Consider the following 25,210-nt stretch of genomic DNA (forward strand, 5'->3'; position numbering starts at 1 on the left):
TGTGCTATCCATTAATCCTGTATTGGAAGATGAACAACCATTCCTTATTGGTCCTCTGCAGGCTACAAAATTGACTCTTTTTTTTTTTAAAACATCTCATGTAACACCTCAGAGTTGTTTCTTTTCTGGGCTGAAGAATTTTTACTCGTTAGTTGTTTCCTTTGTCAAAGCTATTCTGTGTCTTTGATCACCTTGATGAGTCTTTTCTGAAACTTTTCCAATTATATTAAATGTTTTTTGAGATTGACAAATCAGACTTTGCACACAGACTATCATGTATTTATACAATGACATGATGATGTCTCTGTTCTGCTTTCCATTTAATTCTTAATAATTCCTAATGCTTTTTGGTTTACTCAGTGCTACTGAACATTAAACTGATGTTTACATGCATCTATTGAACCCCAAGATCTTATTCTAGGTCAGTAGTGACTGGCTCTAAGCCCACCAGTTTAAAAAAGTCATGATGTTTTTTCCTCACCATGTGTATCACTTTTCTAAAATAGAATATTAGTGAAACCAGCGTTCATTTTTTCCCCCCCAGACTCTAGTAATACTTACTGCCTAGTCAGAACTGTGAAATGTCTGTTGCATCTGTTCTTATTCAGAATATTTATTATCTTATTTTACTATCTGGAAACACTCCTTTTAGTGTTAATGTTCAATGATCATGGTGTTGTTTTCCAAACAACTTGCTGAGGACTTGTCTCCAAAATATAATTGCACTAACCTCTGAAATAAATAAAGTATTGATGAAATACTTAATCAGTGATTTTTAATGTTATGTAGAATAGAATAGAATAGAATAGAATAGAATAGAATAGAATAGAATAGAATATTTGCAGTTGGAAGGAACCTACAATGATCATCTAGTCCAACTGCTTGATCATTTCAGGGCTGACCAAAGGTCAAAGCATGGTATTAAGGGCATTGTCCAAATGCCTCTTAAACACTGACAGGCACGGGGCATCAACCACCTCTCTAGGAAACCTGTTCCAGTGTTTGACCACTCCGTCTGTAAAGAAATGTTTCCTAATGTCAAGCCTGAACCTCCCCTGACAGCTCTGAACCATTCCCACGTGTCCTGGTTTCTGCCATGGCCTGAGAGAAGAGTAACAGCACTAGTTTGTCCTTGGGAGCCAAGTGGCAGAGGACATGTCAGGGTCATCTAGCAGCTGTGTCTAGTGCATGGCCACCAAGGGCAGGGACAGGCCCCTGGGCCTCTTGGGCACGATGACTACCACAGGGCCAGCACCCCAAAGGCCTTCCTCCGAAGGATGCTGAGCAGAGGGGTGGTGGGCAGGGCTGTGGGGGGCCCCATCACCCCCACGTCACAGTGCCACCACACGGCAACGCAGCAGTCACAATGCCCCAGAGCAGGATAAAGGGGACGTCCTCCCATGTCCCACTGCCAGCCTTCCTGGCTTTGCCCTTGGGACAGAGCTGGCCCAGGGGCAGCCCAAAGACATCCAAGAGGAAGCCCTTGAGGAACAAATGGAATTACTTGGAGGGGGCTGAGGAAGGAAGACTGGACGCTGGATAAGGCTGCTGGAGGTTCTCTGCTGCAAGGTCAGCTCCCGGGGGACCACTTTCAAAGCTCATCTGATGCATGGAAATCCTTTTCAGCTGGATAGCAGTGGCAAGACCAAGGTAATGCCTTCTTGAGGAGCACTGCAGAGCTCGCCTTCCTCATCCCCTGCGGAGCCTGGGGGAGCAGCTGTAAGAAATCGGATGCAGAGATGTTGCAAGGGGTCCCAGTGCTTTGGAGCACCCACTGGTGTCCTGCCAGGCACAGGAAGGATTCTTGCCCCCACGGTCGATCAGGCAAGGGACATGTGGCCACTCTCAGAAGCCCCTGAGATGGCTCCAGGTTGAGGGAGAATGGGAGTTGGGCATCTTCTGGGAGGCGTGACCAGCCTGTGGGACAAGGAGGCAAGTCTTGCTCACATGCTCAGGGAACAGCCGATTGCCGGCTTTGGGGTCAGGAAGGAATTTTCTCCTGGGGCAGATTGGCACTGGTCTCTGGGGGTTTTTTGCCTTCCTCTGCAGCATTGAGCGTGACCCACTTGTCAGGGCTCCTCTGGTCCATTTTGACTACATTACTGCCTGCTGCTCATGCACCATGAAGATGGCCTCTTTTGCCCTGCAGCTGGGGGGAGGAAGGCTTTTTTTCCCCCAGGGTGGACTGGCAAAGGTCCACGGGTTTTTTTTGCCTTTCTCTGCAGCATTAAGCATGGCCCCTTGTCAGGGCTCCTTTGGGCCATTTTGGCTAGGTGCTTGCTGCTCGTGCTCCACGAAGGTGGCCCTCATACCCCTCATCTGGCGGGAGGAAGCTTTATAGACTCCCAGGGCAGGCCTCAAGGGTGGCCCACAGGGATTGCTTCTTTTCCTCTGTAGCATTGAGCACAGATCCTTGTCAGGGCTCCTTTGGGCCATTTTGGCTAGGTGCTTGCCTGCTGCTCTTGCACACCAAGGAGCCACTTGAGGCCCTGGCTCTCTCTGGCTCTCTTTCCCATGCAAGTTTGTAGTGGGAGCGAGCTCTGCTTGTCCCTTGGCTCCATTTATCCCAGGTGTTCTTGCTTGTGCAAAACAGCCTGTGCTTGGAAGGGCTCCAGGCTTGCTGCACCATCAGGAGCTGCCACTTTCCAGCTCTCCCTGCATGCAATACAAGTGCAGGGCAGGCACAAGAGAGCTTTTCATGCATCACTGGCCAAGAAGCACAGCGGAGCAAGTTTTTGAAGGCAAAAAGTATGTTTGTCATTGATATGTGTCATACTTTGGAAAATACCCCACAGTACCACACACCTCTTCTTTTTCTTTTGTGTGTGATTGGTCCTGATCCTCATTCTTCAAGTTCTCACTCTTCTGGAAACGGGGACTGCTTGGCCTGTATTCCTGTTGCTACTTTCTGTAGCTCTGTGACTTGCCGTTGCCAGACTGCAAGGGATGTTTTTTCAAGCTAAATTGAAGAATGCATCAGCCTGCTCCTGGCTACACATGTGCATTGTGTTAATGTTTGTGAGCATCGGCTCTGAAACAGATTCAGAAAAATAAAATAAAATAAAGTAAAATCAAATCAAATCCTGTTTCCACTTGTAATCTTTGTGATATGTGTCCTTGAAAGTGTTTTTGGAGCTGAAAAACTCCTGGCATTTCAGGCAAATAACAGTCTCATCATTATTTGACTCATGGTGAACACAGGGAATAGAATAAAATAGAATAGAGTAGAATAGTTATGCTATGTTACGCCTACAGTTCTGCATGACAAGCTATGACCTAGGCCTAAGGGGTCAACCCAGGAGAGCAGCTCTCTGCAGTGCAGGTCTCAGGCCCATGCAGGAGACAGGGGCAGAGACGGGCACACCTACAACATCGCTCAGGCAAAGACTGAAGGCCCCCAGCTGAGCTGAGACTCCACGTCCCCTGGGCCCTTGGCAGGAGACGGTGTGGGTGGGAGTCCCAGGGGAGGTCGGTCCCAGCCATTGAGGCCTATGAGCACCCCCACGACCCTGAGAGAAGTAGACTTGCATTGCTCATATACTCTCCTTTAGACATTTATGGTTGGCCACTTTGGAGACAGAGTATTGGGCCAGATGGACCTTTGCTCTGATGGAGTACTGTTGTTCACAGGCTCTTGTGTTTTAGCATGTTTTTCCAAGGGAAACAGCTCAGGCATTTCTAAAAATGAGTACAAAGAGAAAAAAAATATGCACAGGGAAATGAACAGGTATTGCTCACCTCAAAAAGATTTGCGACCATTTAGTTCGGGAGCGCTTCCTGCTTCAGACTGAGGGCTTGATCTTTGAGCCTTGCTAGTGTCAGAGATGTGGGGTTTTGCCATCCTGTGGAAACCTAGCTAAACTGGATGAACACAGAAGACTTTCAAAAACCCCACTCCACACATGCAGTTTGTTCAGATGCAAAATTTGTTCAGATGGTCAAATTATCTCAAGACAATCCACAGCTCTCACCCCCATCAGAAGGAATATGCCTCCTTCCCGCAAAGTGACAGAGCCAATGCCTAGGCTGGGACATGATTACTCATTCAGTCCCTTCTGCTAGTCCAGGGCTGGGAAGAAATGTCATCAGAGATTTCCTCAGCAGATACTGCTAGGGAAAGGAGGAGTTAGGAAGAAGAATAGAATAGAATAGAATAGAATAGAATAGAATAGAATAGAACAGAATAGAATAGAACAGAATAGAATAGAACAGAATAGAATAGAATAGAATAGAATTCAGCTGGAAGGGAACTACTATGATCATCTAGTCCCACTGCTTGACCACTTCAGGGCTGACCAAAAATTAAAACATGGTATTAAGGGCATTGTCCAAACGCCTCTTAAACACTGACAGGCATGGGGCATTGACCACCTCTCCAGGAAGCCTGTTCCAGTGTTTGACCACTCTCTCTGTAAAGAAATGTTTCCTCATGTCAAGTCCAAACCTCCCTGACGGATGGAGCTTTGAGCCATTCCTGCGCTCCTATCACTGGATACCACGGAGAAGAGATCAGCACCTCCCTCTCCACTTCCCTCCTCAGAAAGCTGTAGAGAGCAATGAGGTCGCGCATCAGCCTCCTTTTCTCCAAACTAGACAAACCCAAAGTCCTTAGTTGCTCCTCATAGGACATTGCTTCCAGCCCTTTCACCAGCTTTCTTGCCATCCTCTGGACACATTCAAAGACCTTCACATCCTTTTTAAATTGTGGGGCCTAGAACTGCAGGCAGTATTCAAGGTGAAGGAACACCAATACTAAATACAGCGGGATAATCACCTCTTTTGACCAGCTGGTTATGCTGTGTTTGATGCACCCCAGGATGTGGTTTGCCCTCTTGGCTGCCAGGGCACACTGCTGACTCATATTGACTCTGCTGTCGATCAGCACCCCCAGATCCCTTTTTGCAGGGCTGCTCTCCAGCCAATCCTCTCCCAAATTATACTTGTGCCTGGCACTACTCCATCCCAGGTGCAGAATCCGGCACTTGAACTTGTTAAATTTCATGCCATTAATGATTGCCCAATGCTCCAATCCATCTAGATGCCTCTGCAAGGCATCCTGTCCCTCAAGAGAGTCAACAGCACCTCCCAGTTTGGTATCATTAGCAAACTTGCTAATGGTTCATTCAACTCCTGCGTCCAGACCATTGATAAAAATATTGAACAGAACTGGCCCTAGGATTGAGTCCTGAGGAACAGCACTGGTGACTGGTCGCCAGCCAGATGTAGCCCCATTCACTACAACCTTTTGAGCCCTGCCATTTAGCCAGTTCTTCAACCAGCGCACTGCGTACCTGCTGATCTCACAGTTGGACAACTTGTCCAGAACAATGCTGTGAGGGACAGTATCAAAAGTCTTACTAAAATCCAAAAAAACTACATCTACTGCCTTCCCTTCACCCACTAGGTGGGTGGCCTTACCATAGAAGGATACTGAATTAGCTAAACAGGGCTTTCCCTTTGTGAACCTGTGCTGACTGTGCCTGATGATTGCATTGTTCTTTAAATGCCTTTCAATAGTACCTAGTATGACCTTCTCCATAATTTTGCCAGGAACTGAGGTTAGGTTTTAATTAAAAAATATATAAAAGTAATCTTCTATGAAAATCTATTAAAATAATGCATATATCATAACCAGTGGTAAGAAGCTTGTGATCACTTCCAAGGTCTTTTAAACTGCAAACATCACACAAAGTGTTCATGTATGAGTTTTGCTATTTTACCTGGCTGCTCTCAACACAGAAACTACTGGAATTAGAAAAAAGTTCAAATCTATGACTCACGTAGAGTTACTAAGATGTAATATGACTATAGGTGTCAGGTTGAACATCTAGAGAAAATATTTTCTGATATCTTTGAGAGATCATCTGGAATATGTGGAAGGTAGCTCCTCTCCAAAGGTATATAACCCAAAAGTGAAAAGCACACTACCAGCTAAGTGGGTAAAAGACAGATATACAAGGATGAAAAATAGAAATTTACAAAGGAAGTTATTAAACTCTTACATTGACAATCTTGCTGTTGCTGAAAACATCATTCATTATTGGTGAATTTCATCCTGTTATCAGCTTCTACATAGAGAAAAATTGCTACTATTGTGAAAACGGAAAGTTTAATGGATACAGTTCTTAGGCATAATGAAGTCTAATTTCTTCACTCGTGGCCCTGTTGCTTACAACAGTAATTTCACTGATCTCAGTGACACCGTTCATGTAAATGACTACATGGAACTGGAGGAGGAAACAATGTAAATAAAGCCGGATGTCATACAGAAAGCTAGCATTAACATAAATTAAAAGTGAAGAGCCAGATTCTTCCCTGAGTCTGAAGACCTCAAGTCAGTGTTAGAAAACACAGGAAGACTTCAGGAGCTCAACACACTGTTATTCTCTTTTGATTTACATTAACTTCAACCCCACTTTATACAGGAAAGTGGCAGTGTAGCAGAGCAAATGGCCTGCCAGACTACCTCCTCAGCATTCTCCATATGTATTGGCTTTCACCTAATACACACGCTATTTTGTCACAGTCATAGAATAATTTACACAGGATCTGGTTTCCCTACCTTTGCATCAACAGTGTAAGGATAAAGATGTAAGGATATAAAGTACAGAACTTTACATTCTATACTTTTTAAAACACAGACAATATTTTTAATGATTTTCTCCTTCTGTTAACTAAATGTTCTGTAATATGACAGAGGGCAATTAAGAAACAAGGAGTAGGAACTCTAGGAAATTGCAAGAGAACGCTAATCAGCTATAAGAAGCAGCCCTTGAAGAACTGATCCCCAGTTTCTTTTACAATGCATTTTTTACTTTAAGTTCATATCTTAGATTATTGCATGGCAGGTGTCAACTAAGCAGAAATGTTTCATATTTTATTATGGTATACGACAGGATAAAATTAGAACCTTATAATAAGATAAATGATGGACATTGTCCTGAGATTTTAATAAAATTAACTAAAAGATTATCTAATTTAATATCAATCTGTCTTAGAAAGAATGCTAAATGTATATTTTGTCTCAAATAATTCCCTTATAATTGGAAGTTTTATCACTTTTCTGTTTCTTCCACTCTTTCTCTGCTTCCAGTAATAACAGACAATGAACCAGTGTTCTGTTTAGCTTCTCTAGGAAACCAGAAGTAAAATTACTAAAGCCACTGATATCAGTTGGGCTAGAATTTCATGCAACTGTCATCATCCTGTGCTGATCCTTCTTCAGAGTCCTTATCTGAGTTAAAAAGTGGTTCATTTGCATTCAGGTGAAAGAATAACACACATACTGAGGTAACATTTTAAAAGACAAACTGCAGCTTTATCATTTGTCTTTCTCCAGACCTAAGTTCTCCCTTCAATGCACAGTGTAGGTCACTCACTACCTGGTCAGAGACAAAAAAAGACAGTGGCAAGAGTCAGTGTGACTCTCTCCAGATGTTCTTAGCAGAGGAGCTGCTGAAATGAAGGTCATAAATGTTGGAATAAGTCCCAGATGTGGGTTTGTAGTATGATATGGTATGTCACTGGGAAAATGATCTATTTGTTTCAAGAAAGGTTCTTAAATGAGTAAGCAACTAGCTGGATAGAATACAGCTACAGTTCTGTAAAAAAAACATGTCACAGGCTGTCTCAGCTACTATGATATTCCAGACAAAGTAAATAGATTGTGACTGAATTATGAAAAACCATAGATCAACCAATCCCCTCATATTACAATGCCAGCATTTTAATGCGTGAATTACCATAATCGTTAAACATCTCAAATACTACTTTTCAGAAACACAGTGGCTAGGAACAATGGTGATTCCAGCTGTTGAATATTTCTACAGCATAAGAAAAAGGGTCACAGGATCCTCTTATTAGCATCTGCTCTTCCCTGCCTACTCCAGCACACACTGCAGGCCTGAAAGGAAGAAGGCAAAACAGAAGCCCCCCTCCGGCTGCCAAATCAGCTCACAGGGAAAACTTGTTAGGGAGTGCAGAATCGAGCACTTCTGAGCCTGCTGTACTTTATGCAGTGGAAGAAAAGAGGCACAAAAAGCAGCTTTAAAGAATTTCTGCTTCCCGCCTTCCCTGCGCTATGCTGTACACAGTTCAGATACAGCCAGGAGCTGGGCCAAAATGTTTGGTGTGGCTATATCATACTCCATCAGACAGCTGGAATCATTTTATGTTGCTATTTTAATTTGAGACAGAAGTTGTGTCTGTTTTTCTTTTCATATTTAATCTGTTAGCTAAGACTTAGCTTTCCCTTTTCCAAAAGCTCATTTAGAATGCAGTTTATTCCATACTTCATTTTCCTTGTATTTCATCTAGTTGTATTTTTAATGGTTGAAGTCTGCTTTGTTATACATCCTCTAAACATTTATCTCATAATTGCAAATCAAATTGGCCCTAAGCTTCTTAAAGACCATCTAATAAGGGAGAATCTTCTTGGAATGTAAATGCTTGAATTTTAATCAAAGTGGGGGAAAAAGCTTTGTACCTGTTCTACATGAAAGCCCAGGAATTTTAGAACTGAAACCTCTCCCAGCATGGGTTCTAGTATCAGCAAAGTGTTCAACTGCATTCTATGAATATTATTTGTTGAGCAAGAGAAATGCATGATAGTGACACTCTTTACAAGATGGCAAGAAAAAGAAATGAGATACCTGAAGGACAGCTTTCTAGAGGGCTATGTAAGATAATTAAATTCTAATTCCTACTTCTATGTAAGAAACATAGCTGAACAAACTCCTAATGATTAGTCCTTTAGTTCTTCCTGTTTGGCAAAGCCTCCTCACTTCAGCTTCTCAGGACAAAGGAGGAGACTGTATTCAAAGTACAAAGTACACTTCACAAAATATTTTTCTACATGCTCCTTCATGGAGCATAAAAAGTAGATGCTCACTTGCTTATCCCTTTCAATATTGTATTATTGGCTCCTGGAAGACAGTTGTGTAGTGTGTGAAGGGAGCAAGAGAGGTTTATTTTATCTGGCACCTTCTCTTCATGTCCTTTGAAAAGCATTTTTTCCTGAGGCATTGAGCACAGGGATTGGCAGAAATGTTAAGTCAAGAGCAACCTCTGGTTCTCAGCAACGCTGAAAAATAGTCCATGGGCATCTCACTTTTGCTATCTTTTTCAGAAAAAAGGCTCAACTAAAAGTGCAGAAACTATCATTCTTAACCTTGCAGCTATCTTCTTTTACTTCTCTCTGCAGGGCTTTCATTCCCTCCCTCTAGGCACTCTCTTAATCTCTCTAATATCATCACTTCTCTCCACACATATGTTCTTTCCCTCCAGTGCTTACAGTTAGTCTCCACCATTCCCTCTTCACTCTCATTTTCTATCTGATGGTTTCCAAGAAGCTGTCTGTTCTCCAAATTATCCCTGTGACTACACTTAGTGCCTTTCTTTCCACAAGTGACCCCCACCCTCCCTATCTAGATTCTTGGTAAAGAGAATTCACATGGAACAGCTGAGTAACCAATTGTTTAGTACCAACCCTTTCAACCTAGTAGTGCCATTCAATAAAATATTTACACTTGTAAGAAGTACAGTAAAGATTTTATGACAAATGTGTTATGAACTGAGAAGCTTGCCACTGCAAGCATATTTATCTAAAATCATGTGGTGTACAGCTGTTGTTTGCTGGCAACACACTTAAAATGGCTGGAGTATCCCATGATTAAACTGAATTATATTGTCCTTTCTAGCTTACAAAAGGCTTTTTTTTTCTTTTTTAAAATCTCCCATCCTTCTTTATAGTTGTCATATGCACTTACAAGAATTTCTTTGGTATAAACAAATTTCTCCGCTAAACAACATCAACTCCAATACTAACGGGCACACAGCGTTACTGGATTTTGTTAGAAACTTCAAAAGAAATGGTCTTCCTGCTATAAGCAGAGACATACATGTGCAGTGAGGAATTCTGATTCTGAATTCTCAGGGACTGGAATAAACTCAGGAGGACTATATGCTGTGTCACGCTAATAGGTTCTCCACAGGCTCGACCACCCTCATAGCGGGAGTGTGATACAACCCAAAGCTCTACATTCTTTTCCATCAAAGCAGTTTTTAAAAAGGCAAGGGCCAAGATTTGCAAATGTAACCAGTGAATTAAAGGCAGCAGCCAAACTAGGCACTGTAAGAAATCAAGTCCACTTTGAGAATCTCCCAAAGGTGGGTAAAGCTGAAGCTCATCTTTTCCCCCAAGCCACTTAGAATAGGACTAAATTTAGGATAAAAGGCAAGCTGTACTTCTGTGCTTTTGCTGAATTTTTACATGCATTTACCTGTTGAAATTTGAATGGTTATGCAAATCTCTAAATTTGAAGAGTATCTCATAGATTATTAACAAGTTATGAGCTTGTAAACTACACAGCTGCATCAGTCAATGACTGTTAACAATTTTTTAAAAAAGCACTGTCTTACACGAAAAACCCCAAAAGGTCTCACTTGCTGTCACAATGATACATTTGCTCAACAGCAATCAAGGTCCTGTTACCTTTTGCAGAGATCTTTTTACCCCAGTGTTTGGCCCAGTGAATCCAACTTCTCCCTCTCATAAGTCTTAGAGTCTTATAAGAATAAAAAAGGGCACATGCAGCTGTCTTTGGCTACTTTGCACAAATGTTTTGGTACCATTTACAAGTTGATCAAACTGGAACAGCCATTAGCACATGGGAGTTAAGATAAATTGTGCTGCCATCCCAATTTTTTAAAATTAATACCATGATAATAAATTTGTACATTTGAGGATAAAATAAGAGGAATACTGAACATGATGATGGATGAAAATAAAATGTTAATAAAATTTAGTCAGACTGCTATTTCAGTAAATTAGATAGAAAAATTAAACTGATATGTTCATTAAATTTAAGAGATATCCACTTATAATCCTCATTCACTGAGATTACATAAATGAGTGTACACAGATTTGGCTAACAGTACAAGAAGACAAGGAGAGAAATACATTCACCCTCAGAAAGCATGTATATGAGGTCAGCAGCGGGCTTTTTTTTTTCTTTTTAATGCAGCTGTCGTCTTTGGCTGGATGAGGGTAAAGGAAATAACTTCTCATCAGATACAAACTGCAGTACAGTCTTTGGCAAAGACAGTCTTCATACAAAGCCTGCATTACTGCACACTACTGCTTATAAAGAAAACAGACTGATGAAATTTCTTCCTCAGCAGCTTAAAGTAGTATGTAGAAAGAGAACAGGTTTGTGAAATGAGTGAAGAGTTGAAGACTTGATATTAAGACACGCGAGGACATGCTGGAAAAACATTAAATAGTCTCTCTCTTTCACAGTCTTCTCTGATTTCTCACCCAATTTTTATCACTCTGCATCGGAAGGTTCTCAGCCAAGCCAGTTGATTGACTGCATATATAGCCCCAGCTCATCAAAAGAATGAAGTAAAATATGCTAGCTTAAACAGCTGCAGTTGCAAACATGTTTTGTTTAACATCTACAGTGGCATATGAGTACAAACTTTAAGATAGCAGCAGATGCTTGAAGGCCTCTACAGTAGAAAGGCCTATGGTAAAAAAGACTTGTACAGTAGAAAAGTGAGTTTGGGAATTCTTGTATTAAAGAATAATTAACAATTCAGTAGTCCATTTTGGATTAAAAAAGCATCTCTTTTCTTCTCCTTTACCAATAATTCCTAAGTAGGACATTACCATATTTAGAGAGTTCTGTTTTATAAGCAAATTATATGTAATTGTTTAACATGCATAGTAGAGGCATATTCAGTTCAGCTCAGGACAATCTGTGAATTTCCTAAAATTCCAGGAAAGTGCCTCTTCTGAGATGAATAGCAACCTGTTTGCAAAAGCCTATTCCTTCTGAAGCTAATTAAAATCCAAAAGAAAATAATGAGTCTTCAGATTTTTACCAGGTGTCCTTTTCCACAAATATGCTTACGTCCCTAGTCTCAGTGTCTAGCTTTCTGAGGCTTCAGTAAACCATTTCTACCCTTTATAGATTTGGGTGTTTTTATTATCTCAGATAGTACAAGAGGGTCTCTGTACATTGGCTGCTACTGAGTTGCTAGATTTTAATTTAAGTGAGCGAGCTATCTGCCCTGAAAATAAATGTCCTGATCTCTTTCCTCAGACGTCCATCTCAAGCCTTTTCATTGCTGCTTCCTCACTGCTTTCTTGTTCATTATGAGAGAACACTCGCACTCCCAGGTACACTCCCTCTGAAGTTTTTCTGACATGACTACAGCTTCCCCTTAGATGTCCAAGCTAGCTTACTTTCCATCTTCTGCTTCTACTTCTTTCATGAGTATAAAGGTTGTTCCATACAAGGGCCATAAATACACAAAGGCCATAAATACCCAAAGGTTTCTACCAAATAAATTTTCAACAAAAGCTTATAGAAAACTTTTTAAAACCTAATTTTTGAAAGTTACTCTAGTATTCCAGCAGAATTCAAAACTTTAAAATACATTTCAGAAAAGCAAAGGAAAACTAGCATTTTTAGAATTTGATGGCATTTTCTAGCCTTTGAATTTGATCTCGTGGAATGGACGATCAGAAAAGCTGGCAGCTGGCTGCTTATTCCTCTCAGAGACAAAATTACAGGAGAAAGAAAAATAAAAATTACCAAATTCCATTTACATCTAGTTTTGATGTATTTGTGGATTATGAGAAGGATTAATTGGGACTGACTGAGCCAAACGGTAGGGTCAAAAGAACCATGTGAAAGAGCTTTCCTAACTTCAGTGAGATCATATTAGAGGTCAAGCTGGCCACAGGTTTTAAATCCACATGATTTAGTCTGTGACAAGATAGTCCTGAGTCCTAAGGAAGAATATCATACTGGAAAAAATGTGCCCTACATAGGGATGAGACAAGACTGATTCAATACTAAAGCCAAAACTCAGCAAATTAAAGTCTGAAAAAGAATTTTCCATATCACTACAACAGCTACCTCCATTGTGGAAAATTTTATGATTAAGTGAACCATCAATGGTGAACCAAAATCGCAAAAGAATGGAGTTTTCATACAAGTTGTTCTAAAGTGAAATCTCCAGATGTGACCACCAGGAAAAGTATACTTTGTTAGTAGCTAGTAAAAGATGATAACTCATATTTCCAGACACATCCAAACCCACCTGTAGCCAATTCTGACTAAAGTGGTGGCTTTAGTGCTAAATTGTATTGCTATCTGAGAGACCCACAAGCAAACGTCCTTACTGGGAACATTAAATATGTATCCCTTCAAGCAGGTCAGCAGAAAATCAATATGAAATTTTCAGTGGCTCCCATGCAAATCTAGCTGTGAAAGAGATTTCCAGATCTCTACTATTCATTTAACTTTCTCCAGCTGCCAAGTAATGCACTTATTGTTGGTTATTATCTAACCTAAGTGTGCCGCAATGTAATAATACCCGAAACTAATGTTATTTGAAATATAGCTGTACTTCTGAACATAAACTCAGACTTATAAATTAATGCAAAAAATATTCTATTGAGTAACAATTTGAATTAATACATTCCACACATGTAAATTAGATATTTTACTGATAAACAGGCCACAAGTTGAACTTATGTGGTAATCAAAAGGTATTAATGTTTTCTACATGGCAATTTTAAATTGCCATGCCTTCAGTGACAAGAGATTTCTGAAGAATCTGCACTATCACAAAATCAGAGAATAATTCATTTTGCAGGGACTTCAGGAAATCTTATCATCAAACCTACTCAAACTAAGGTCAACACTGAATTCAGAACAGGTTGCTGAGGACTTTTTCCATTATAGTGTAGTTTTGGTTTGTTTTTTTTTTTTTCTCTTGAAGCTCTCTCTCAGTATATTAGTCAGGTGGTCACATCAAATATATTTGTCATATATTTACTTCCTTTAAATCTATAGACAAAGATAATGGAACAGATTTGCCATATTTCATCCAATGCAAATTCTATTTTTTATTATTTTTTGTCAAATGCTCTACACTGACTTATTGAGCGTGCGTTTAAATATCTGTATATTTCAGACAGGTAGCCTTCTGAGGACTTCAGGAAATCATCTCATCTAACCTTCTACTCAAAATAAGGTCAATTCTGAACTCAGATCAGGTTGCTCAGGGCTTGTTTTGTTAAAGTGTAGTTTGGGGTGGGTTTTTTTTCTCTCTCTCAAAGCTACCTCTCAGTATGTCAGTAGGGTGGTAGCAATGCATACTGATTTCAAAGTCATGATTCTGTCATGAAAAAATAACTTCCAGCACAGTATATTGCCTCACAGCTTGGAGCTTCTTTTCTTCTTCTCTGCTTTGTTTTTTTTTTTTTTTTTAAGCAACTATCGATGGGGACAATAATATGCTAGAGTGTACTTGGATGGTTTTGCCATGCAGTTTTCACCCAGCTTGTACAAAGATGAAACCAACATGCAACTACACAAAAGCCACCAAAAACCAGCAGATGACAATAGTGTTCCCATTTGCTTTTATCCTCCTTCAAAAACATTTCAGAGAGACATGATTTATCATTCCAATATTTGGAAGATAAGACTCCCACCCTATTTTCACTTAAGATTGACTCAACTATGTTACAGTTAATAGTTATAGCTATTATAGTTAAACACTATAATATCCTTTAATGTATATTCCCTAGAATAGATTGAAATTCAGTTAATATTTTTGGTAAGATAAACACTTTTCCCTACATAAGTTTTGAACAATGAGTGAAAACCAGGAAGTGACAATAAGAAGCTAAAACTGCGAAATCATCTTGAAAATAAACCTAAGATAAATGCAAAGCTTCTATCTTATTCCCCTTCTCCAACTTTCATAGCAAACATTTTATAAATCATTCCAGAGTACCATATGATGATAGCAACAATGCCCTCTATCAGTAAAAAAATCAGTATTATACCCATCCAGGGTTTTTCCCTCTTTTCTGGAAGAACATTTATGCAAGTGAGAGTTATAATAATGGTTGGAACAAACTACCTCATGGACAGGTGCTGGGCAAGCAACCACTGAACTGGAGCGCTGCCAGTACACCTCACTCTTGTCTGGATCTTTCCACGGCAGAAAGCTTAGCCATAATGTTCGAATTTCACTCATCAGCCACTTCCCTTTTTTCACCCCTTACTCTTTCCCCTGCCAGTGTTTCCCTTTGAATGCAATGGGGCTTTGTGCAGAGGTTATTCAGAACCCAGTACAATTCTCAAATATATTCACTGAAACTTTGGATGAAACAAGAATAGCGTCAATTTTAAATCCCTAACTAGTGGTAGGGGTAGGTATAAAAATCTACCAGTATTGGAAACTCTGGCTGCCTAATACAAAGTCTTTCTTTCAAGGCATGGGATTATTCTATTCTGATTCATTTGTGGTTTTCTTCTTTTCCACTCTACAAGCTTACCGTTGCATTTCTTAGCTTCTTCTCCTAGTGCTTTCTCCTAGTGCCTTTGAATGAAACTTCATGCTAAATCCTATATTGGAAAGCCAAGGTGATGGGTTTTTTTGGTTCTGCGACTCCCCCAAAAATACTTATTTAAAAAGCATTTCAGAGTGCTTATTATACAGAACGACTTGGTTAACAGAATTTACATTTCAGCTGTAATCCTTCAAAGGAGCAGTTTCTGCACATTCCTTGCGTTTTAGTAAAGTGTTCCTGATGATAACATCAGCTTCAAAATCTTCCCCCAGAACCATATCTATGGGAAATTTGTAAGCTGGTTCAAATCCACAGCTCCTGCTTCTCAGGAAAGAGCTCTTCAAGAAAACAGTTTCTGGTCCATGAGCTTCAGATTTGGCTCTTAACCATAATACTAAATTGACTGTGTGATGTTTCATAAAGTTCAGTATTAAAGGCTTTGTGCCCCAAGGCACACTTTCAGAGTTAGACCAGTCTGGCTTGGATCCACAGCCAATGTTTATTTTACACTATTTAGAAATTCTGCCCCCCGATCAACAGCTGATTTGCCTGAACTTAGTTACTTCGAAGTCTTGAGTCACATTATTATTCCAACTGAGCCTCTAGACTTTTAACAGTTAAACTCTAATAAGACATTTTCCACCAAAATGGATTCCAACAGCTGGACCACAGATCAGGATGCTGCAAGACTATAGTCAGCTCTATTCTTCAGTATATAACACCTTTTTTGCAGAGCTGTGTTCAGTGCTACACCTGAAACTAGTCTTAATCTGCGTGCAAAATTTAATAAACTATGCTATTTGGTTGAATATAGCATTGCTGAATCCAAAGAGCAGAAATACATAATGTTCACCACAAGACAGCTATTAACAATTACTCAGTTCAAACAATATATACACAAGGAATAAAACTTCCAGAAATTCTAAGATCACAGAAATGCTAGCATCTTTATTTACAAATGGAAGGAGATATGTAAATATGACAATACTCCCACATGTAAAGAGATTATACTTGCTCCATAATTTTTTTTTAATAGTAGCAAGTACAGCCAGTGTTGAGGAGCTAGTGAAGTAAAAAGGAGCACTCTTTTATATAGATAGTGACTCTTTAGAGACAACTCTTTTGTTGTCTCTTTAAAGTAAGGAGAAGCATAGAAAGTAGAAAGCTTCAATGTAGTTTTAATACATGAAAACAAAGAAGGTAAGTCTATAGGATTCAAAACAGTATACAAAGAATTCACGTGATAAATTAGCTGTAGGGAAGCTCTGGTTTCAAGATAAAACTTAGAAAACAGACTCCTGTGTATATATTGCTGCACTATAATTAAACCATTACATTGAAATATGCTAACACAGTATTAATGATCAGTAAAAAAATAAGGACTGTCATTGCCTAATGCCTAAATTCTTCAGAGTACTTTTTACCTATAGATATCTGAAAGGCTCAAAACACAATAATAATAGTTTTTCAAAACATTGTGATAAAGCTATTTCACTATTTATTCTGACACAGCATATTTAAAATAACATTGGTTTTTAAACCTTTCAGGCCTTCGAGTAATTACAGCAGGCCTGAGCCCCTTGCCATTTCCCTGCCCTTACTTATTTGTCTCTTAAATTCTCTGAATTAGGAGTAGTCTACTCAGGTAATTTGAGGTGGATGTACATTTTCCCAACATTCAACAAGTACAGGTTCGCAATAGTTCCCATGCCGGAACTCTTCTTTGTAGGCAGTTAGTCAGAGCACTTGTCTCTGTAGCATGCAACATTTTGCCTGAGTTTATAATTGAAACAATAACCACACTATAGTTGGAAGTATATGAACAGCCTTAGAGCTGCACAGCATATTGGCAGGTAAATAGAACAGTAGTAAAAAGCACGCTTACAGTGAAGATTTTACATATTTTAAATACAAAGAGGAAAAAAAGCAATGACTTACCTGTGGAGATGAGGGATTAAAAGTCACATTGATGACAGATTCTGTGTGTCCCCCCAGTTTATGTGAAAAAGTGCTTGAACGCATTTCATATATGTAAGCCTAAAAAACAATGAGATTATATTTTCACTTTAAAGAAATATATCACATTCTAGAAGCACTGAGTTAAAGTATAGGAGGAGTAAAGATTCAGCCTACAGAGAAGTTAGTTAGAAAATTTTCATAATAGCTAAACAGATATAAAAGTCATCAACATCTTATAATTGATTTCTATAATTCAGGATAATTTAGCAAATGCTTAAGTTAACTCAAATGAAAAAAAAAAAGATTTAGAAAGAGTAATGCAATCTTTTCCCATTAAATAACTTAACATTAGGTATATTTCAAGTAGGCAGGTAAAAAAATGACCCTTTTAAAATACATTTTTAAGGGTGTTCTTCAGAATTCAAACCCTTTCTTTTAAGTAGAAATATGTAGAATCTAAAACCTTGGTTTCTAAATTTGAAAACTCTTATGTTTGTTGCTACAGTAGATAAAATTTTTCAGTTTCTAAATATGTCTTTGCAGTTTTTAATTGAACAGCATAGAATTCATCAACAAATCAATAATATTACGAGTGATGTGGGTATTATCAATGAGAAAAAGCATACTGCCTGCCTTTGCTTCTCAAAGGAAAAAGGGAAAAGTGTTTCCCAAGGAGTAAATTAAATTTAGTAGCAAAATAATTATATTCTTATTGGTACAGCCTCAAATAATGAAAAAGTGCCAATGCAAAACTGCATTAAGAAACCAATCCAAAATTCAGTGAAAGTCATAGACATACTGATACTATGAAAACGGTTGGATTGTGATATTAAATTAGCATTATCTTACATAAATAAAACAGAAAATGTTTTAAAATAAATCCTATAGTATAAGTCCTCCACATAAGAAACACTTATGAGACTCACGTGCAGGCACATAGGATTGTTTTAGACTATGCCTTATCTAGTAAAAATAACAATTAATTGCAGGATACAGTCAGACAGTATGCATACACAAGGCATAACAGAAAAGACACATAGCATATGTAGAAAATAGGAAGACTTATTTGATATATTATAAATAAAATGTATATCTCAAAAGAAAGAAGAAATTGAAAAGCATGCAAAAAATAGTCAAAGATGATAATCCAAACTTTACAGTTTCAATAAAAAATTAAAATGTCCATTGTCTTTACTAAATCTCTGCAGTTAAGACTATGAACATGGAATTCAGACCACAGCCTAACATAAACTAAACCAAACTGTGCATAGGGACTATTACAACAATGTATTACTCTGTGACTTGTCTTAAGTTTTTTGTTGATAGTACCCTAAAATGAGTTTAATCAGACTCAAGGCAGCTGAGCTTCCCCTAGCCAAGATATATGTCCCAAAAACTTGTGGACTCCACTGACAGTCTTCCCAATTTATGAAAAGATTCACAGACCAATGCAGGTCCTGAAAAATACTTAATGCCTCACTCAGAAAACAAATCTTATCAGCCAACTCCAAAGATTCTCTAGTCCAAACCAGCACTGAAGAAACACTGGATAGTCCTCAGTGTCAAATATTCCATTCATGACCATATTCACTGAGAGGCAAACCAAGAGGCCAACTGTAAATCTACTTAATTGCATCCAGTTTATATACCTCACATATTCTGGATTCAGTCCAGGATATGGAATTAAAACCAGCTACTGGCATAAATTAAGTATCTAAAAACAGACAGAAATGTAGGTATCCATTTTTAACCTCTGGATTGTTTGCAGCATTCCACACAGATATTGCCATACTAACTGGGAAAGTAGCAGAGTCCCCAGTAACATGTTAAAATCATTGCATCCTTCTTAAAAGGATACAGCAAGCACTTGTTAATTGGAAATTCTGCCTTAAAAAGTAAGACCCTCCTCCCTACTTTTTAAACATCTTGGGAAACTGGTCATAGTAATGATTATTTTATTGCTAGTAATATAAAAGCAGCAAATTTTTTTGTTTTAAAACATATGGCCATACCACAGCTACTGTGACTTATACTACTTGGGACATGATCAGTTCACACGGGAACGGATAGGTAAGGGGAACCCAAACAAGATAAAAGTGATATGATGACACAAAAGAAAGCATTCTGATGTGTCTGGAGACATGGAATTATTTTCTCTGATGGAAAGTACAAGACCGTATATTAGTAAATTCAGTCTGTACACAGGACTACTCAAGTTCTTGCTGTTTCCATAGAGAAACGCCGCAATTATTTATAAATACCTCCAGTTAGTCATAAGTTTCCTCTTTATTGACATTAAAATATTGAGTCATTTAATTATAATTAAACCAAAATATTAAGTTGGTTATTTACTTCACATCCTAAACAGATTACAATATTGCCAAGTAATTAGGCTTAAACAGAGAAGGTTTCAGAGTTCCAACATAATAGTACCCTTCAAAATTTCCTTTATTTTATAGGGCTACATCCATCTGTTCTCCTCCTTCCATACTGGCTCTCCATTCTTCACTCTGATGATACTATACCATGACTCTATTGGTATCAAAATTACCAGATGCTGACACCTGTGTGTTATCTCAGTACCTGTAATGTTGTGTTCTCTTCTTCATAGCCAAGCTCTGTCACACTGTATATCACCTGGCCCTACTGTATAGATTTCCCACAGGACTTCCTTCTGAGAACAGAGTGCTAGCAATTACCTTTTTATTCCAGCAAGGATGAGGTGTAAAGACTGCAGTCAGCTTGTACTTCACCACCACCACCACAGTGCCAGAGCAGACTACAGTAGTCATGCTCACATAATTAATGGAAATCTGCAAGTCTCAAGGAAATGAGCAATGAGATGCTGTAGAAGTCCATATTCCAGGGAGACTCCAGAAAGAAGGTGTGGTTTAGCCCCAGTCAGCAATTAAGTACCACACAGCCGCTTGCTCACCCTCCCCGCCCCGGTGGGATGGGGGAGAGAATCGGAAGAGCAAAAGTAAGAAAACTTGTGGGTTGAGATAAGAACAGTTTAATAATTGGAACAAAATAATAATAATAATAATAATAATAATAATAATAATAATAATAATAATAATAATAATAGGAAGGAAAACAACAAGAGAGCGAGAGAGGAACAAAACCCAGGAAAAAACAAGTGATGCAACTGCTCACCACCCACCGACTGATGCCCAGCCAGTCCCCGAGCAGCAATCGCTACTCCCCAGCCAACTCCCCCCAGTTTATATACTGAGCATGACATCATATGGTATGGAATAGCCCTTTGGTCAGTTTGGATCAACTATCTTGGCTGTGCCCCCCTCCCAGTTTCTTGTGCGCCCGGCAGAGCATGGGAAGCTGAAAAGTCCTTGACTAGTGTAAATATTACTTAGCAACAACTAAAACATCAGTGTGTTATCAACATTATTCTCATACTAAAATCCAGAACACAGCACTATAACAGCTACTGGGAAGAAAATTAACTCTGTCCCAGCCGAAACCAGGACAAAAGGAAAGGAGTACGCTGAGTGAGAGGAGAGCAAGAAGCATTACAATCTGCACTGCAGTCTCCAGAACAGGATGCCCCTCCGCATCTAACTGACTGAAGAAACAGAGCATTCATGAAAACAGGGAGAAATCATTCTTACCAAACAGCCCCCCAGAATCCTGCAGAACTCTTGTCAAAATGGCTCAATAGTACCACAATACTCAGTAATGCCATGACACTTTTTAGGTGTTTGTACCATGAAAGATTCAAATCCTGTTCCTCATAGCTATTGTACACATGTCCATGCCCTTTGGAACTGTGGGAATCATCAAAACAGGACAAATATGTCACGTTTCTTAACACGCTACAGAACTTTGTTAGATATAAGAACTTGAACAGAATGGAACTGAATGAGGAAAATATTGGAGAGAATAAAATCAACTCTAAAATTCAGGTATTTGGTACATAGCATAAGTCCTCTGGACTCTGCACAACTGACACATGGGGAGCTAGTAAAATAGATTTACGAAACTCCTATTGCAAGCAATAATTTCCCTTCACAAGCTAATTACTCTGCAATTGCAAGTTTTTGGATGCCTGCATCAGTTCTTCTGCATATACTAAGACCCGTCTTTGGCAGAGAGGTATAGGCAGCAGACAGGACTATGCTTTCTATCACTCACCATCTTTTCTCTTTCTGACCCCAAATTGCCTTACTGTCATTTTTCTTTTCCTCTTCAAGCCTACTCTCCTCCCCCCCTTTCATGGAAGTAGGCAGAAAGAAGAGGCAAAGTCAAGGAGAGCAAGAGTCAAGACCACAAAAGGCTCTGAATCACAAATCTATAATGCCTTCCAATAATTTCTGAGCCAAGAAGGAACATGGCTCCATGTTTTAACCAAGAGAACGTATCACAGAGAGACGTGGTTAGTGAAGCTGAAAATTTTCCATCATAATCTAGTGGCTTACAGAACTTTGCCAAACTTATCCAATAAAAATTAATTTTCCATTCCAGATTCTCAGTTTAATTTGGGGAGGAGCACATTCATTTTTGGCTTAATCTCTCTGTTCCAACTCCTCTCTGTAAAATAGGTGTGATAATATTTCACTGGTTTTTTGAAGACAAATCCAATGTTTGTGAAACCCAGGTATTCTAGTAATTTACTCTTCTACACAGTTCCTAAATCAACCATTTGGCTCATAACTTTCTTTCAAAAAATGCTATGCAGCAGTTGTGCAGCTTCAGTAGAATCTAGCAAGTGTGTATTCAGTTGTCTAAAAAGAGATGTTAGCTAATCACACTGCTCAAAAAGCATTCAAACTCTTACCTCCCACCTTTCAAGAAATGCTTCTAAGCCCTGAGCTAGAGGTTAGGCTGGGATGCAGCGCTCTTCTGAATCGTCACATTGTGTAACAAGATTCACTGGGTCAGAGAAAAGTAATGACAAGCAAGTACAGATAGGAGGCCACCTGTAGCTAACCACTGAAGCATTCATCGGCATGGGAAAGACCTTTACTCTGATCTTTACTACACAGACTACTTTCGTGTTGAACAGCTGCTAGACAAAACACACAGAGCATGACTGGGAACACAACTTTCCCACTCTACTTCATTCCTACAATTCTATCCTAACAGAACTAGTGTTAAGTTTCTTTCTGATACTGTATTTCTAGCCCTATAAATCTTAAATATTTAGGTGTGGTGGTTCAGCTTCAACATCAAAAGTGGCAGAGTTCCTGACTACATCCCAGAATAGTTTATGTTGTGGTAGCTATCATCTTCTCTTCCAATAACTGTGCTTTTAAGGAAAGTAATAGCAAATATTTTAAATCAGAATAATTTTGACATGTAACACAATAAAATGTGATTAAAAGAAAAACATCACCATAAAAAAGTGTATAAAAACAGCTTCTGTTTAAGCAATTCTAGTCACAGATATTTAAGCTAGCCAGTGATAGTCTAAATTCTGAGAATAAAAGTTAACTTGGTGCAAGATTGAAAATAAACTTTTCAGTAAATTTATTTTTAACTTCACAGTAAAAAAAAAAAAAAAAAAAAAACACCAACCCAAAGGAAATTGTATTTTAACAGAAATGACATTCAGGTATTCATAAGAAGTGGAATAACTCCAGCGTAAACATTCTCCTACTATAGTCTGCCATCATTTTAGTTTTACTACATTTCTGATGTCATTCAAATTGTTTTTCTATTCTATACTTACTAGATTTTTATAGCATATTCTTCTCTACAGAAAAAAAAGAACAGTAAGTGAATTATAAATGATACCATAACACTAGCCACAGAAGAAAAAAAAAAGTTGAAAATATGAATTCAATGACACAGGAAGAACAGATTTTCAGCAAATCAAATGTAATAAAAAAGAAAGGAAAACAGTCTAGGAAGTACTCAGCAATACCCAAAATGCATATGTGCATATAATCTGTTATAGACTTTAGCCAAAGTCAATCCCTTTTTTTTATATTAAGACCAATTTCTTGTAATAAAAATACTGATTCAGTAGATATTGCTATTTCCTTTCCATTTCTGTCCAAGGGTCAGCCAAAAGTAAAAATCATTTACCTGTACCAATAGCTTCCAAACAAGTTTCCTGCACCCATAACCACATACTTACTTGTGTTTCCTTTCACTTGAAGTTTAAAGAAAATTTGGAGTAGTCAGTTTTCACTAACCCACAGAGTGAGACTGTATTTAGCACCTTATATGTATATACAAGCTTGTGCTTTTGTCTTTATAGCAGGAGACAGGGAAGAAAGGTGAAGGTCCCTCCTTGAGGGGAAGAATTTGTCTCCAAATGGAAAACTACTTAATTTTACTGCACTGGTAGAGAGAGTGTGCTAAATAAATTGACTCTTTATCTCAGAGTTTGACTATAAATTCTTTCCTCTGTTTTCTTATACTCTGTCTTCAAAGCAAAATTGTCCCCATCTGTTCCCACTGCCCCCTAGTCCAATCCATGGCCATATGCATTTGAGTGCTACTTTACACTCCACTACTTACACTCCTACTCCCTCCTGGGAAGAGAAAGAGGGGGAAGCAAATCAGAAAGAGAAACACTGAAAGCATAACAGAAAAATTCTCCTTGTTACCAGCTCTTGCACGGGGACCAGAAAAGCAACACCAGTTTCAAGAAAAACCCTTTGTAACTGCTGTGGCTTTAAATTGGAGCACATATTTTACAAACAGATCACAGAAAAAAAAAAAAAAAAAAAAAGACACTGGTATCTAAGATACTTAATTTGACCTTACGTAAACAGAGATTTTTTCTTCAGAAGTTTTGCATGGATTGGCCAAAGTCATCCCTTTCCTGCAACTATTTTTTCTAATATTTCAAATGAGCTACAGAAGATGGAAGCGTTAAAGCCTCTTGATAGAAAAATAAATAAATAATAATAATTACACTTTTCTGAAAGACATCTGGATTTATTAATAAGGCATTAGTCTCCATTTGCCTCCATCAGTGCCATCAAACCCGATGCACACTCCCACACTACGTGATATAATTGTTTGGCTTGCACTCCACCATCCCCTGTTTACACTGGGGCACATCTCTCACTGAACTGTGTATTTTTCCTCAATCTTAAGCTGAAAAAGCACCTGAACTACTTATACTAAAATGAAAAATAACAATCAGCCTGAAGCAGACACCCAGCGTGGAAAGTTTCAGCCCAAAATGTTCTCAATTATAAGCAACTGAAAACAGAATTATAGTGGAAAGTGTTAGACTACCTTAACTATAGGCATCAGTGCCGAATCCACACATAATAAAAGAGATTTCACAAGTATCCTAAGCACTGATTAACGCTCTTCAGTCCTGAGATATCTTATACACTTGCCACATGGTAGCATGGAAAGCCTATTCAAGCCTGTCACCAAAACACTGAGTACAATATGGCCTCTCAGAGTCCCTTCTCCTTCTAATGCCACTAATGGAGGCTGTCTTTCTCCATTAGTCAGAGGAGTCAGAGGAAATTGCCCACTACAGTAAGATCATCCCAGTTTCCATCTGAGTTCCTTCGACATAACTACAAAAGGAGTAACAGTGAAAATTCATAATGATCTTTATTATTAAAACAGTGAATATTATCAAGATCAGTCATCTTTCAAGATGCAGGGGATTTCCAAATGTTCAAATGCTGACAGTTATAGCTGACACACTTTGAATTTTCCTCACTAAAAAAGATTATATAAACAGATCTAAACCACATCTCAGATTTGCCTCTGTAAGGCACCCTTCTTAGAAGCTTCCAATTTATATTTTTCCTGATTTTAGTTTCTATTTAACTAGCCAATTTCAAAGCCTCACGTATATGACTGTTTTTATTTGTTTGCCTGTGGAATTTACGTAGCACCAAACTCTGCTGTATTTAGGTTGCTTTTACTTTT

At 38.7% G+C, this 25,210-nt stretch overlaps 1 protein-coding gene across 1 annotated transcript in view; it reads right to left on the minus strand.

The window, feature by feature from the left end:
- Positions 1 to 25,210, minus strand: part of WDR27 (WD repeat domain 27) — a 155,547-nt gene that overhangs the window by 64,219 nt on the left and 66,118 nt on the right. Inside the window, exon 23 of the mRNA XM_075497174.1 lies at positions 17,318 to 17,416. Coding sequence (XP_075353289.1) covers positions 17,318 to 17,416 — 99 coding nt within the window. The remainder of the gene's footprint in view (positions 1 to 17,317; positions 17,417 to 25,210) is intronic.

This window comes from Mycteria americana, chromosome 3 (assembly GCF_035582795.1).
Source record: "Mycteria americana isolate JAX WOST 10 ecotype Jacksonville Zoo and Gardens chromosome 3, USCA_MyAme_1.0, whole genome shotgun sequence".
Classification (NCBI taxonomy): domain Eukaryota; kingdom Metazoa; phylum Chordata; class Aves; order Ciconiiformes; family Ciconiidae; genus Mycteria; species Mycteria americana.